Source organism: Cygnus olor, chromosome 14, assembly GCF_009769625.2.
Source record: "Cygnus olor isolate bCygOlo1 chromosome 14, bCygOlo1.pri.v2, whole genome shotgun sequence".
Classification (NCBI taxonomy): domain Eukaryota; kingdom Metazoa; phylum Chordata; class Aves; order Anseriformes; family Anatidae; genus Cygnus; species Cygnus olor.
The window spans coordinates 12,538,875-12,553,082 of NC_049182.1; the positions used below are offsets into that span (position 1 = coordinate 12,538,875).

At 52.2% G+C, this 14,208-nt stretch overlaps 1 protein-coding gene across 14 annotated transcripts in view; it reads left to right on the plus strand.

Annotated features, from left to right (window-relative positions):
• Positions 1 to 14,208, plus strand: part of LOC121077682 (protocadherin gamma-C5-like) — a 177,780-nt gene that overhangs the window by 159,589 nt on the left and 3,983 nt on the right. For all 14 annotated transcript variants that reach the window (XM_040573090.1, XM_040573088.1, XM_040573081.1 and 11 more), the window contains 2 exons: positions 1,628 to 1,686; positions 11,569 to 11,657. In XM_040573090.1, coding sequence (XP_040429024.1) covers positions 1,628 to 1,686; positions 11,569 to 11,657 — 148 coding nt within the window. The remainder of the gene's footprint in view (positions 1 to 1,627; positions 1,687 to 11,568; positions 11,658 to 14,208) is intronic.

The window sequence follows — 14,208 nt, forward strand, 5'->3', positions numbered from 1 at the left end:
CGGTGTTTCTTTTGCTCTATTTTAGAGGTGTTTTGTGGATGTTTCTCACTTCTTGACTCTCAAATGTTATTAATTACTGATGGTGCCCTGGCGAGGGATTACTTTCCAGCCTGGTAGTTTCAAGCGAGGGGTTGAATTCCCTGCTCGGCACTGAAATCAGTGTCATTTTTTGCAAAGATCCTGGTGACCTTACATGCCCTTGGACTTGCAGAGACCTGGGCAGCGGTGTGCTGTGAAAACTTTAGCCATATGTATTCGGATGTCTAAATACAGATATAAGTGACTGCATTTAGCTGTAGCTTTTTTAACTTTGGGATATAAAAAGTAAAGTCACTTTGTGTCATAAATGCCTGCCCTAAATTTGAAAGTAGTAATTGTAACAGGAATTCAAAAAATAGATTGGGAAGGGCTTATCTAGTGTGTGTGGGGGGTTGTGTGTCAGTGTGTGCAAAAACACGTGGATCTAAAATCCGGAGGGCAAGTGTTCAAACAGGGTGATTTGCATGCAGCACGGGTAGCAGTGGAGCCTTTATTCTAGGGGACTCAGTAATTTATTCCAATGTATTCTTTCATGAGAATCATCAAAGCTGTGGCGAAATTAGTAAAATCACATCTGCTGAAGAAAAATCTAGGTCAGCTGTACCCGTTTTCACTTTGCCTTAGTAATTGCATGTACAAGCAGAATAATCCTATAAAACTGATGTTCCACTTTATAGGCTGTGATCTGCTCCTTCCTAAGGTAACTGAGAGAAATGTTGTCCTTTCCAGGTAGTGTATTATCATTCTGGAGTTAATTAAGAAGATTAAGATTTTCGGAAGTATGCGTCTTCCAGACAGCAAACAGTTCTGCTATTTAGTGCTCTTCACAAAGGCGTGATTCAAACAAGAATATGCAGGCCTGCTTCGTGTCCTTCCTTATTTACAAAATGCCCATTGTCTGATGCTAAAATAACAGGAGCAGCAAGTGATACAAGGCTTACTAATGAAGTTGCAAAGTATGCTGCTGTGTCTGAAGTTTATTGTGCCTCCTAAACAAATAATGTCATTTTTTTTTGCTGTCGGAAGTTCATTCTTTTCTCTGAGGACAGAAAAATATTGTAATGCTCTAAGGCTACAGCATCTAGGAAAGGTCATTCAAATACAATGGGTGAAATCAAGATCTCAGGCAGGCCTTGTTAAGGACAGAAGAAGGACAGATTAGGAAGGTCTGTTATCATTTCACCTTCTGGCATTAGAAGCATCTTTCTAGATATCAATTAGCTCTGCCTCCCCCACTCCTCCAAGCTCATTACTTTGGCACGATTCCTCCTGCTGGATTGATGCCCATATCAGTTTATTTCATGCTTCATTTCTTTCACAGCCTGGTTTCCTGAGCTGCTCCAGAAGATTATTTGCTGAATAGTTTTTGTCATGCTTTTTTAGTATTCATGCTGGTTCAGAAATACTCAGAAGAAAAAAGGGGGGTGGGGGGAAGAAGCAGCTTTTTTTTTTCCTGTTGTTCTAATTGATTTGTTTTACTTCAAAAGAATACGCTGATATTCCAGGCTGAAATAATCCAGGATTGGTTCCCTTTCATTTTCAAAGGCAAGAATAGACGTATTAAAACTCTTTTCTATTTTCTCTGCAGCAAGCTCAGCCTAACACAGACTGGCGCTTCTCTCAGACCCAGAGACCTGGAACGAGTGGGTAAGTGCATCTTTCTCCATGTATGTGTCGGGCGAAGGTTTTGTTCCTTTCCATGTTGCTCTCAGTGCTGGGAAGTCCTCAGCGGGCAGCTCTGAGGATGGGGTTTCCCTGTTGCTGGTAGAATTGCCCAGCCAAAGGGCCAGAAATAAGGGATGTTTCTGTGTCAGCTCTGTTTGATGGTAGTGTGAAAGCTCTTTGCAAAGGTGTCTTGTGTTGGTGTTTACAAGAACAGTTAGGAACGGGGGGGAGATGGAGCTGTGAGAAGGTTAAAGGACTGGAAAACATGCTTCACATAGACAGGCTTGTTATCTGAAGCACATTTTTGAGCATTTGATCTTGATTTCTGCAGAGTCCAGTATCATGATTTCTACCCCTGCTTGGAGGCCAGGGGAAATCACTGTGAGTCCTTTTACCAGCCGATCTGCTGAAGTGCGTTGCTTGCTCTGGCTTGAGCATCTCATGTCCTACTGCTGCGTGAGCCTCTATGGCAGCCAGAGATTGTGTGGATAGGCCCTAGGTCCCCAAAGGCCCTGCTAGAGAAATGTGCCCCTGCCCCATCTAACTGAGCTTCATTTTGTTTGGGTGTTTGGAACCTGTCCTGCATTCCTTGGGAAGCGCCATCACCAGCACAGGGTGGTTCCTTGCTTTGTCTGGGTGCAGAGCCATTTGCGCTCTTCCCCCTAGAGCTGGGCAATGGGGCAGAGTGACTAAGGAAGGCGAAATTAAATCTAAGGGGTCAGGAGACTAACAGGAAGGAGCCTGGAAGGAGACCCGAGCTCTGGTCTCACTCTCAAAACCGTGGCTGAGTTTTTGCTGATTTGTGCATAATGTCAAAAAGATAACAAGCCCTGGCAGTAGAGCAGAGACTGGCCTCCCAAATGAGCACCCGTCCCCTGATCTCTTTCTCTTGCCTCTGGCCCAGAAAAGTTTGCTGTTTGTGGTCCATGGGGAGAAAGCAATGATGGAAAATGTTGAGCAGGTGCCCTTCACCTCTCCTGTCTTCCCTCCTAGTGCTTAGGCATGGGCAGAGGTCCTCCTCAAGGAGGGAGCTTCCTGGAGAACTGTCAGGGTAAGCAAGGACTTACCTTGGGGGACCACCTTCCTCTGTAAATACCCCAGCCACAGATTATAGCGTATGAGGAGACTGGCTCCAGGATAACTCCTATGCTAAAAGATTACAGCAGCAGGAAGAAATTTGGGTGCTGTGCTGCCTTGGCTGGCTGGCTCAGGCCCCATGTGGCTGCAGAGGAGTCACCACATCCCCGTGCTCTGTGGTTCCTGGTGGCCTCCTGGGCAGCTCCCAGGGAGGATGTGACCATGCCATAGTGGCATCCACCGGGTCCTGGATTTCGGAGTCGGAGCTTGCAGTTAAACACTGGCGGCAGCTGGTTGTATCTGAGTCTTTCCCTGGCTTGGCTCGATCTTTTAGCTTAGCAGAAAGAAAGTTAAGAGACTGCTAATAGTTGTAATGAGCATTGCAGCAATTAAACTTTGTCATTAGCCTCTCCTGGCCGACAAAGGTAAAATGGATTGAGGATTTGATGTAAAGCTAAATGTATTCCTACTAGAAACTGAGCATAGGCTTTAAAACAAGGCTATTGCTAGTAAAGTTTTCTCAGAGCTCTGTTGAATCCCCAGCACTGAAAACTTTTTAATCAAGAAAAATCTTCCTAGCCATTTATGCTCTAGTTCAAATGACAATTAACTGGAAAACCCTGTTAACGCAGAAGCACCCAAGAGCCACTGTAATAGTTTTGCTGTGAGAAGAGGGCAAATGAGCCCTGTCAGAACAGCATTACTGCTCCCCTTTCCAGCATCATGCCAGAGCTCAAGGCACGGCACTGGTGCAGTGCAGACCTACCTGTGTCAGGGACCTTTTCTCAGGTCATGGGACAGTGGTCTTCACGCCCCAGATTTAAATCAGGAGAGGTGTTTTTAGTCTAAACCTGTGTTAAAACGTCAAACAGTAGGAGAAAAATTATCCTATGCTCAGTGCCCAGGCTGATCAAACAGGCACATCCTAGGGAGCAGGCTGCTCCCCCCATGCCGTTCCCATGCTCTGCTATGCATTTCCATGTCTGGTGTGTGAACCCGCAGCTACTGAGGAGGGTGCAAGGGCAGCTGCCCCAGCCCTGCCCACTGTTGCTGTCCCTGGTGTCAGCCTGTGTGCAGGCAGGTCACCTCCTGCTGACACATGTCCCTCTCTGACACCCATTTGCTTGGGGAGCTGGAAAAAAAAACAAAAGAAAAAAAAAAAAGAGAAAAAAAAAGAGATGTGCTCTTAACTGCATTTGCCTGCTCCAAATTAAATAGCAATAAAGGCAAGGCGGCTTAGGCTGAAGTTTGAATTGGTCCCGACGGGAGCCCGGCACTGACCCTAAGCCGGAAAGCAGGCTAAAAACCCATGTTGTGATTTCTCCTGTGCTGTCTCCATGCAGTTGGAAGAGGGAACAATGCTGTCTTTTCTCAGCATAGCCCTGCCACCAAAACAAATCCCATGTGCCTCCGAGCGCCTGGAATCAGCCGAAGCTCAGGGTGAGGTCAGTAAAGCAGGGACCATCTCCCGATCTCGTAGGTCACTGCATTCAGAGCACACCGTTATGGGACAACAGAGAGGGATTGTTCCTTTGTGATCTGAAACACGGGCAAGCTCTGGTTGCACATGCTCAGAAAATAGAGGTCAGACAGCATCCTTTAAAAACGCGGTAGGGAGTCAGTCCTGTAGCTGAGTAGAGCGATTCTCAATTAATCTCATTTGGGAGAAAATGGAGGATAAATTGATTTGTATAATCATGTTTTTATTTTATTTTCTAAAAAAAAAAAAAAGAAAGAAATGCACCTATGCTGTCTCTGGGCAAACGTTAATGAATACAGAATAATACTGAGCAGCAAAAGCAATTCCCAGACAAATCAGACCAGTGGCTGTAGTGGGGATTACAGTGCTGAACGGTCCAAGCAGTGCAGGCGTGGAGCCTGGCAGCACTGCAGGGCATCCCCTGGGGCTGGCAGCGCGGGATGACCCTGGGCTTGGAGTGTAGGGGACAGCACAAGGGCTGGGACTGGTACAGGGGTAAGAAAAATCAGCCCTGTGCATCTATGGTACTTTCCCAACAAGCATCTTTGTAGGCTGGATCTCTGTGCACCAGTGCGTTCAGCAAAGCACTGGCCTCTGGTCAGGGTCTGCCACCTGCAGCAGGGGAAGGCTCTGGGTTGCAGAAGAGGTGGGGAATCCTCCTGTCATGGGACTATGGGGCCAAGCCCAGAGAGACCATGGGGGGGCCTCGCCAGGGGGTGGGGGGCAGTGTGAGAGCCCTGCGTGGTGCTGGGGAAGGGAGGAGCAAAGCTGCAAAGGAGAGTGGAGGGCTCTAACCCTGAATCTCCCCGTGCCACTGGTTTCCAGTGCTCCCCCTCCGAGGCTGGACATGAAATGTGCATGCTCGCTTCACTTGCCTGTTAAACAGCACCAGCAGCACCTCAGCTGCCCCGAGGGGGGTTTGCAGCTGGTTGTGGAGATGCTGCAGCAGTGCTGATGGCAGAGCTGCAAAGGATAGGAGGGGCTTTCTTTCTTTCTTTTTCTCTTTCTTTCTTTCTTTCTTTCTTTCTTTCTTTCTTTCTTTCTTTCTTTTTCTTTCTTTCTTTTCTCTTTCTTTTTCTTTCTTTCTTTCTTTCTTTCTTTCTTTCTTTCTTTCTTTCTTTCTCTTTCTCTCTTTCTCTCTCTTTCTTCTCTCTTTCTTCTCTCTCTCTCTCTCTCTCTCTCTTTCTCTTTCTCTTTCTCTTTCTCTTTCTCTTTCTCTCTCTCTCTCTCTTTCTCTTTCTCTTTCTCTTTCTCTTTCTCTTTCTCTTTCTCTTTCTCTTCTCTGTCTCTCTCTCTCTGTTTCTTTCCCTCTCTCTTTCTCTCATTCTCTCGTTCTTTCTTTTGACTAAAGGGAGCCTGCCTGGGAAAGGTGGGGGGACCACAATGGAAAAAAAGTGTCCCAAGAATATTCCCTAAAGCTCACAGAAGCTCACTTTCCCCAGTGTCTGCAGAGCCTGCAGGTGCTGCCAAAGGCTGGCAACAGAAGGAGGGAGCTTCTGGTATGTGGTCAGGGTGTGCCTTCATCACCCCAGCATGGCAGGACAGGGAGGTGACACACACGTTGTCCCGCAAACAGCGGGACAGTGATAGGCAAGCTGGTGGGGTGGCACAGCCAGTAACCGAGTCCTTCCCCAGCAGAAGACAGCGGCGAGGGGCTTGCTTTGCTGATTTCCACGCAAGTGGCAGAAGTGTAGCATATCGGAAACTTCCACCTGGCCTTCGGATCTGGTTGAAACCACGCAGCAGGTTCCAGAAGCTGGGGTGATGGAATGAGCGGATGGACAGCATGGGGGAAGCAAGCTGAAAAAGCAAGCAGGACATGGTGTTTGAGGCGGTATCATCCAGAGAACGTGTGCCTAGTGGGCATGGGTGTCACAACGGTTTCTGGGGGTGTCCTCTGGCACTTTTAGGAAGTTTTAGGAAACTGGGTCTGATCTGCGGGTATCTGTCCTGAAGGCATCCAGGGGTTGAGGCCACCAGCTGTGACAGTGGTGTTCACTTCTGGGTAGGAGGTTTCACAGGTCCTGCAGGTGAATCAAAGATGTGTGGCAGCCTTGGGGCCAGATTTGCTGCTGCTTCTGGCTGTTTTTCATCCTTCTGCCTGTGCAGACACTGGAGCCTTGAGTGATTACTCAGCGCCTCCTGCAGCACGCAGACCATGGGGCTGCTCTTGGCCTCTTGGCTGCTAGGGCCTGCATGGGGCTGCGGAGCTCAGACACCAGCTTGTGCCACATCCTGGGCTGCCCAGGAGAGGAGCTGCATTTTGGCGACTGTTTGAGGTTGCTGTGCAGTCCTTGCCCCCCACCCCTGGTTGTCTTTTGCTCAGCAAACACCTGGGAGGGAGCCACGTGAGCCCAGCAGGGGCCGGGCAGTTGTGTTTGCAAAGTGAGGTGTTGCCCTGGTGGGTGTTGAAGCAGGAAAGGTTGAAGACCACGGAGCTGCTCCCAGCTTTAGGTGGGACTGTGGTTTCCTATTGATTGCCATGGTGACAACGCTGCTTTAAGGCATTACAAGGCTGCTCAGAGCCTGTCTTGGCTCCAAGCGGGTGCTGCGGTCTGTGATGCTGCTGGGTGCTGGGATGGGGATAGGAGGGAGAGACCCCCGCAGGAGCTGGCCTGGTGCTGGGGGCAGGAGTGGTCCTGCCAGGTGGGACAGGAGGTGGGGAGCCCCGCATGGGGACAGGGACATATCACATTAATGGGACGTGTTCCTCTCTCTGGACAGTCCCCAGCGCATCAGGAGTTACATCATCACAGCGTTATGTATAGAAATGTTATTTTAGGGAATTTAGCAGGTGTGACATGTATTAGTTTAATTTTTCTCTCTCCATCTGCTTCCTGTGCAGCTGAGCACATGCCACGCTTGGCTGCAGAGGCTCCGGGATCCGACAAACAGGCACAAGAACATTTCCAAAGAATTTCTCTAAATAGCTTCCCCAGCATCTTTGTGGCATGGGGGGGGGGGTGACAGGACAGGCGGTGATGGGCTGCGTAGCATGAGCACTGCTCTCGGAGGGGGGGCTGGAAGAGCCGTCTTGGTGAGGGGCTCCCCCTGTCCCCCATTCTCCACTCGCAGAGACATCGTGGCCTTTGTTCTGCCCCCACCACGCAGAGCAGCATCCCAGTGCCTTGGCCAGCATCCCCCTCGCTCCGTCAGGTTGCGAGCCTCCCCCCCCACCTTGCTGCTAAAATTTGGCAAGCCCCTTTGCAAAGTCAGGGTCTGAAATCTGCGCCTTGCCCAAGCCCTCCCCAGCGCCTGTAATTGCATTACCGAAGAGGCAGGGAATGTGCAGAGCATGGGGGAAGGGCGAGCGGCATCCTCTGCTAGAGGAGAAGGAAAAAAGGAATTGCAGCAAGTTTTGAGCTGGTGCTGTAATTTGGGAGGGCTCCGGCTTGGGCAGTGGGACCGCTGGAGGATGGGGCTGCAGGGAGGGGGATGCTGGCCCTGGGGCACAGCCGTGTCCCCAGCGCACCTCCAGAGCTGGCTGTGACAGATCCTTTCCCTGCTGCTTGTCACTGTGCCAGCGTGAAAACGCTGGAGGCTGAGATTTTATTTCTGGTGCTGCCTCTGGCTGGGGCTGGGTGTGGGAGGCAGCTTGGGGGGGTGGGGGGCTGGAAGGGAGACAGACGGAGCGGGGAAAGCCAGCAGTGCAAGGGGAGGGGGACAGGCTGGGGTACAGGCTGGGAGCATCAGGGCTGCTTGGGAATGGGGCTGGGGGAAGGGGCTTGGAGAAACTGCCCAGCTCTGGAGGCAGGGAGAGGGATGCTGCAGCTGGTCCTGCCCCTGCAGGGAGGTGATGGGAGGCTAGGGTAGCACCCAGAGACAGGGAGTGAAAGGGGAAGGGGCTGGGGGGTGAGGTGGACCCCAGTCATGTTCCCCCACCCCCCCAGCAGGGAAGCCTGGGGGTGGCTGGGTCTGTGGGGTGCGACCAGCACTGGCACGGGGGCTGCTGCTGGAAGAGCTGGAAAACCCCAAAGGTGAGAGGTGGCTGAGGGTGGCACCACCCTGCCAGGCACCCCTGGGGAGACAGAGCCTCATCCTTGGGATATGGGGCACCCAGCGGCCGCTTGAGCCTTGGCAGCACCCTTCTGGCACAAATCAACTTCTCCATATTCCTGTGGCACTGCTACAGCCTGGCCTTCCAGCTGCAGAATGAGGAAAACAATTTTTTTTTTCAGAATTTCACTGGGCAGTTGTGCAAATAAATGTTTGTGAGGCATTTGGATGCCATAGTAACAAGCTCCATAGAAACCCTGCAAGGAAATGAATAATTCTGTACTGGAAGTGAAAGTTATATAGGGACAACATATTGGTCAGGGGAAGCAGAAAAGAGCCGGTCAGCAAAGCACCCGGGTCCACCCCATGCATGGCTTGGACAGATGCTTGTGGAAAGCCCCTGCCCTGCTGTGTAATTAGCCAGCTGTGTGATGTGGAGCCGTATCAAAGGCTGCAGGACAGACCTTTCATTTTGGCATTTCATAACGTCCACGCGTCTCGTTTGGCCGGGTTTGATGATGTCCGGATCGACCTGGCTGTGTACGCGCACCTGTGGGCGCCCACGTCGCCATGTGCTTCCCGTGCTCCGTGTGTCTACTACGCTCTGATCCCCCTCGGATGCAGCATCAATGGGTTCCTCTTTGTCTCAAATGCAGGCTTGCTTCCTTCCCTCCAGTCCTAGTGCTGGATGCCTTCCCAAAAACAAAGGCCAGCTATTTTCTGAGCTTTGAAGCGTGGAATAGAATTAAACAGGAAAAAAAAAATCTGTCCTCTGTAGGATGGGTTTTTATAAAAAGCCTATTGAGTCAACACCATTTGTATTAAAAACTGCAAGTCCTTGCAGTCATTTCCATAGGAACCAGGCTCCCGTTCCAGGCAGCGTCCCCGCGACAGCCGGGGGGAGCGGGATGCTCGCTGCTGAGCTGTGCACCAGCCATTCACGGCTCCGTCCTATAGCCCTGGCAGATGGCCAGCTGTGGTCATCAGCTGTGTGCCTGGCTAGTTGGTTTTTTGGTTTTTTTTTTCGGTGCAAGAAGTTATTTTAGGGTGTTTTTAGATTACTGCATTTATTTTTCCTCTGCTTCTGAATTCTGAACGATTGCACTCGTAAGTAATTCAGCACTTGAATTTCCTGCTTACAGAGATGAGCTCAATACCATTTCTGCAACTCTGGCATTTCTAAAATAGCTTTTCTGCATGACACCACGGGGAGCAGGGACATGCTTTGGGCCTGTTTGTGCACTTAGGGAGTGCTGGGTGCAGCAGGCTTGGGGAAAAGGACCTCGGGACACCAGGTTGAACAGGAGAACAACTGGATACTGGTTTGTACTGGCAAGGCCGTGATGTCACATCAAAGAGGTGTCAAACCTCAGTCTCTGACTTCAAAACAGAGGTCAAAGCACCAGAATGCTACAATTTAAAAAAATTGTCACTTTCTTCTGCTTTTCCTTTCCTCTGTCCCCAGATCCGATCGTTGTTCAGGGGCTGCCCTGAGAGGCAGCACCAGGAGGGATGTGCAGGGCTGCCCGCACCCAGCATTTCGGGATGGGGTTCTTGCAGCACTGGTAAAGCTGGGACTGCCAGCCGGGGAGGGGGCAGGGAGCACTGGGGTTAAGCGGTGACTGCATGGGCTGTGGGTTGACACAGGGTTTAGGTTCCTAAGCCCTTTATAGGATCTAGCCTGGGGCTCTGTTCCCAGCCTGGACATGGAGCAGGTCAGCACCTGGTCCTCAACTGTCCTCTCGCCTGCGGAGTCAGGGCATGGCCCTGGTACGAGCACTGAGATCAGCCGGCGAGGCGGGCAGACCTCGCTGCTGGCCGTCTTGAAACCGTGCCACCGTACGCACAGCGGGGGATCGATATAAATAGGTTTTGGGATGCCCTGGGTTGCAACAGATGGCAGGTATTTCGGCAGCCTAGCAGGGCAGCCACTGCTACTTCAGGGACTGCTTGCATCCCACGCAGACAAAGCCGGGCTGTGAGAGCGGTAACGTTTGTGCTGCTTTGTGCAGCAAGGAGCCGCAGGAAGGGTGATTGTGTGGGGCTGCACAGGTCCTGCGTCTCTTCAGGCACCTTGCTTAAGGCCAGCTCTGCAGCTGGGTACCCAGGAGGGTCCATGTGTACACCCCTGTTACGCTCACCGCTCCTTGAGTTTCGGAGGGACTTTGCATGTATATACCTGTCACTGGGTCTGTACCAGCTGCGTGATAGAGCAGGGCTACCTGGGGTGCAATCAGAGCTCTCCAACACACTTAGCCAAGCATCTGCTTTTTTAAAATTCTTGTGTACAGGACACTTGTACACCAGGGAAAGCTGGTGTGCATTTGGGACTTCCCTTCTTGAAAAGCTTTGATGCAGCTGGGGCAGGGACCCAGGCACCAGACCCAGGTCCCCATGGTGGATCTGTGCCATGGTCACCTGGCTGGTGGGATTTTGAGGTCTCCATGCTGGAAGCAGGGCTCTGGGAAAACATCCCTGGCCTCTCTGGAGGGAAAGTGAGGCCGCGAGTGAAGGGTGGCTGAGCACAGCTGCCAGGCACCTGGCAGGCATCAGTGCAGAGCTTGTTAGGCAGCGCACAGGGCGCTGATTGTAACCTCACTACAAAATCTCCTCCTGGACCAAAGCCTGGTGGCACCCCCAGAGCTTTCCCAGGCAGACCCATGGTGCTCAGCCCCTATCAGCCTGCCCCAGGGAACCACGGTGGTCACCCACCTCGTCTCGTGGCTCTTGGTGGCTGCTCCTGGCCTCCCTTCAGAGCAGGAGCCGCAGAAATGGGCAGCTGCCTCCCTGCTGATCCCCAATCCCCTGGCTCCATGGGATTTTCTCACCCTCAGTCCCATGAATGAAGCTGCAGAGTGGAGTCGTAGCTTGAAATAACTTGAAAGGACAGCCACCTCATGTGGCCTGCAAAAGGAACTTGGTCATACAGGGGCATATGCTGCTCTGTGGCTCTAGGACTGGCATTCTTTGTGGTCATTAACTGGTGGGAAGGCATCTATGGGGTTTTCAAGGTCTTTAGGTGCTGGCTGTCTCAACCAGCAGGAGTTAGGAAGGCATTCCTGGAAGTGCCACTCAGCCCCAAGTACTTTTGGTATTGGTGGTTATTCTTCAAAAGCCTTGGAGAGGCATGGAGACCTCTGAAAGTGTTTATAGACTCTGGAGGGTTATTTAATAGAGGGATTTAAAGCCCACAGCCTCCTCTCTGCCAGCACTGCCCTCAGAGCTGCCCAATGCATCCACAGCCTTGGCTTCTGAAGCCCACTCCTCCTCGTCCAGCTGGGTAACTTGCTGCTTCCTTTCTTTTCCCGTAGCTCCCAGAATGGAGAGGAAGGTGGAGCCTGGCCGAACAACCAATTTGACACGGAGATGCTGCAAGCCATGATCCTGGCGTCGGCAAACGGTCAGTGTCCTTTGCATGTGGGGAAACTACGGCACTTGCCCTCATAGGGGCTTCTCAGATGCATGCCATGAGGTCAGATGCTTGTGGGATTGACGTGAGCGGGTTAGCTGGAGTGGCTTTGGATGGATGAGCTGAACAGAGGAGAGGACATCTGCGTTACCCTGTGGGGGGGCGGGCAGGGGAGGTGCCATCAGCAGAGTGCAGACAGGGCACCCAAACTGTGCTGCCTGTGCACTGGACAGTGTCATCTGCCCCACGATGGAATTGTGGTGAACGAATGAACTGGTCTTGGGATGTATTACGAGCTGTTCCAGAAGGCTGCAGTAGACAAAATACCTGCCGTGTTCCATTGGCCGCCGGTGGCCAGAAGCAGGCATTCAGGCAAAGCTTGGGAGCAGGAGGCTGCTGTAGAGAAGCAGCTCTCTTACATCCCCACGGTGAGGGGGAGCTCACTGCAGCAGGGATGCTCCGAGGGTAGACCTGGAGGTCGTCAGAGCGGGACCCCCAGCACGGCTTGTGTCCAGCACCCCACTGGGGCTCACCGGGGTCAGCCTTTGGCTGCGGCTGGGCCTCCAGGCTGCAGTCGCTGGGCTTCCTTTGGGGTAATTCCCGTGTTTCCTTGGGTTGTCCTGCTTTACGGTTGCATTGTGTGAAAGCAGCAGACGGGGAGGAGTGGTCTGTGCGCCCGCGATCTCCCTGGCTTTGTGTAAGTGCAATTACCACTCTACGCAACGCTCCGGATAAAGAGCACAGTTTTCATAAAGCCTTTATTTATAAATACCTCCAGGCTTTTTCCCCCCCTCGGTTTAAAAATAGAAACAACAGCACAGCCATAAAACCCTGGGTAAAATGCTTCGGATGTTTTCTCTGAGCTCTTGGGAGAGAAGGAATCTGGGGGAGGAGGGATGTGCTTGATGCTGCTTTCTTGGAAAGCCGCTGCAGCCCTCTGCAGCCACCAGGCAGCCCTGAGCCACAGCTGCCGGGGAAGGGGACGAAGGAATTGGGCAATGGAGTTGTTTACGCTCAGGGGAAAAAAGAAACGATGTGAAAATGTGGCTCTGCTCTGAACAACAGCCCTGGAAAAAACAACCTGCGGGGGCCCATGTGGTTATCATTCCTGATGCCTCCTGATCCGGTTTCCTTGCTCACAAATAACCTGGTTTTCTGGCTGCGTCAGGACCTGAGAGCTGTGCAGGTCTCTTCCAGGTCAGGCTCTGGCTCCTGCGTAGCCCCAGGCCCTATTCAGGCAAATCTCCCCCAGTCCACATGTTTCCGAGGGCCCTAACCTCTCCCCAGGGGGCTGAATTACAGCAGAGCCCCCCAGGAGAGGAGGACGAGTGGCTTTCCCTGCTGTAGCGCAGGGAAAGGCATCTTGGAGGTGTCTCCTTCCCTTGAGACACAGCCCCAACCCCATCTCTCCACCTTCAGTGCAGCATAAGCCCTCAAAAGTGTTCCCTCCCGCCCCCCACCCCCCACTGGAGCTGTATTTTCATCAGTCTCCTCTGCTCCCTACTTTGCTGCTTTCGCTCAGTAAGTTAATAGTGCTGATTGGAGCAGGCTTTGATGAGGGGCAGGGCTAATTGCCCATTAAGCTTTGTGTTGCTCATCCTCGGGTAATGTTTCCTGGTTGTTTAATGGTTCTCATTTCTTAATGTCCCCTGCTGGGCTCTGGTTGAGCTCCGGAGGGGAGGAAGCTCCTATGAGCCTGAGCTGCTCCATGCTGGAGACCTCCAGGGGCAGAAGCTCCTCTGATGCTGCTCTGCTCCACCAGCTTCTGGAAAGAGCTGGTGCTGTCCTACCTGCGTCCTTACCCTGTGCTATCTTTGTCCTTCATTTCAAATCCTCTGGCTCCTCTGCCCTCAGAGCTGGGAGCCTGGGAAGTTTGAAAATCCAGTGTTTTTTAGCAGTCTGCAGGGGCAGAGGCAGCTGCTGGGACAGACCAAGGAGCAGGGATGCTCCAGGAAACCAGATACTGAAGGGCAGGCATATGAGGCACACTGTCCTTAAAATACTTCATCTTTTGTCAAGAATTTATGGGGGTGCTGTGAGACAGTGAGGGAGCCCGCAGACAGCGAGGCGGCCCGGGCAGCCTCGCTATATTGGGTCTCCAAAAGCCCCAGCAGCAGCTGCAGCAGCAAGTGCTCCAGAGCTGCCTCCCCCGGCCTCCTGTCCCCTCTGCTTATGGGGGATGTGGAGCCAGAAGGTGGTTATTTTTGCCAAAGCCTTGTTTTCCTCCTCACCATGTGGCTGCAGGGGCCTCAGGGCTTTTTTTGGATAACGGCTGGCCACTGGTGAAGGCTGAGCATAACCTTTCCAGCAAGAAGAAGCGAAGTGCCCTGCTTGGCACGAGCAGCTTGGTGCTGAGTTATAAACCTCTATTGTCCCTGTTCCCTCTTCTTTTCAGCCCTAATGGCAATGTTACCTAGAAACAGCCCTTTGCTCTTGTGCTGGACCAACTGGCGGGCTGGGAACCTCACAGGAGGCATTTTCTCCTGGAAAGCTGTGCTGTGACTGCAAACGAGTTCGTGGGGACCGGTTGTGCTGGGTGCTG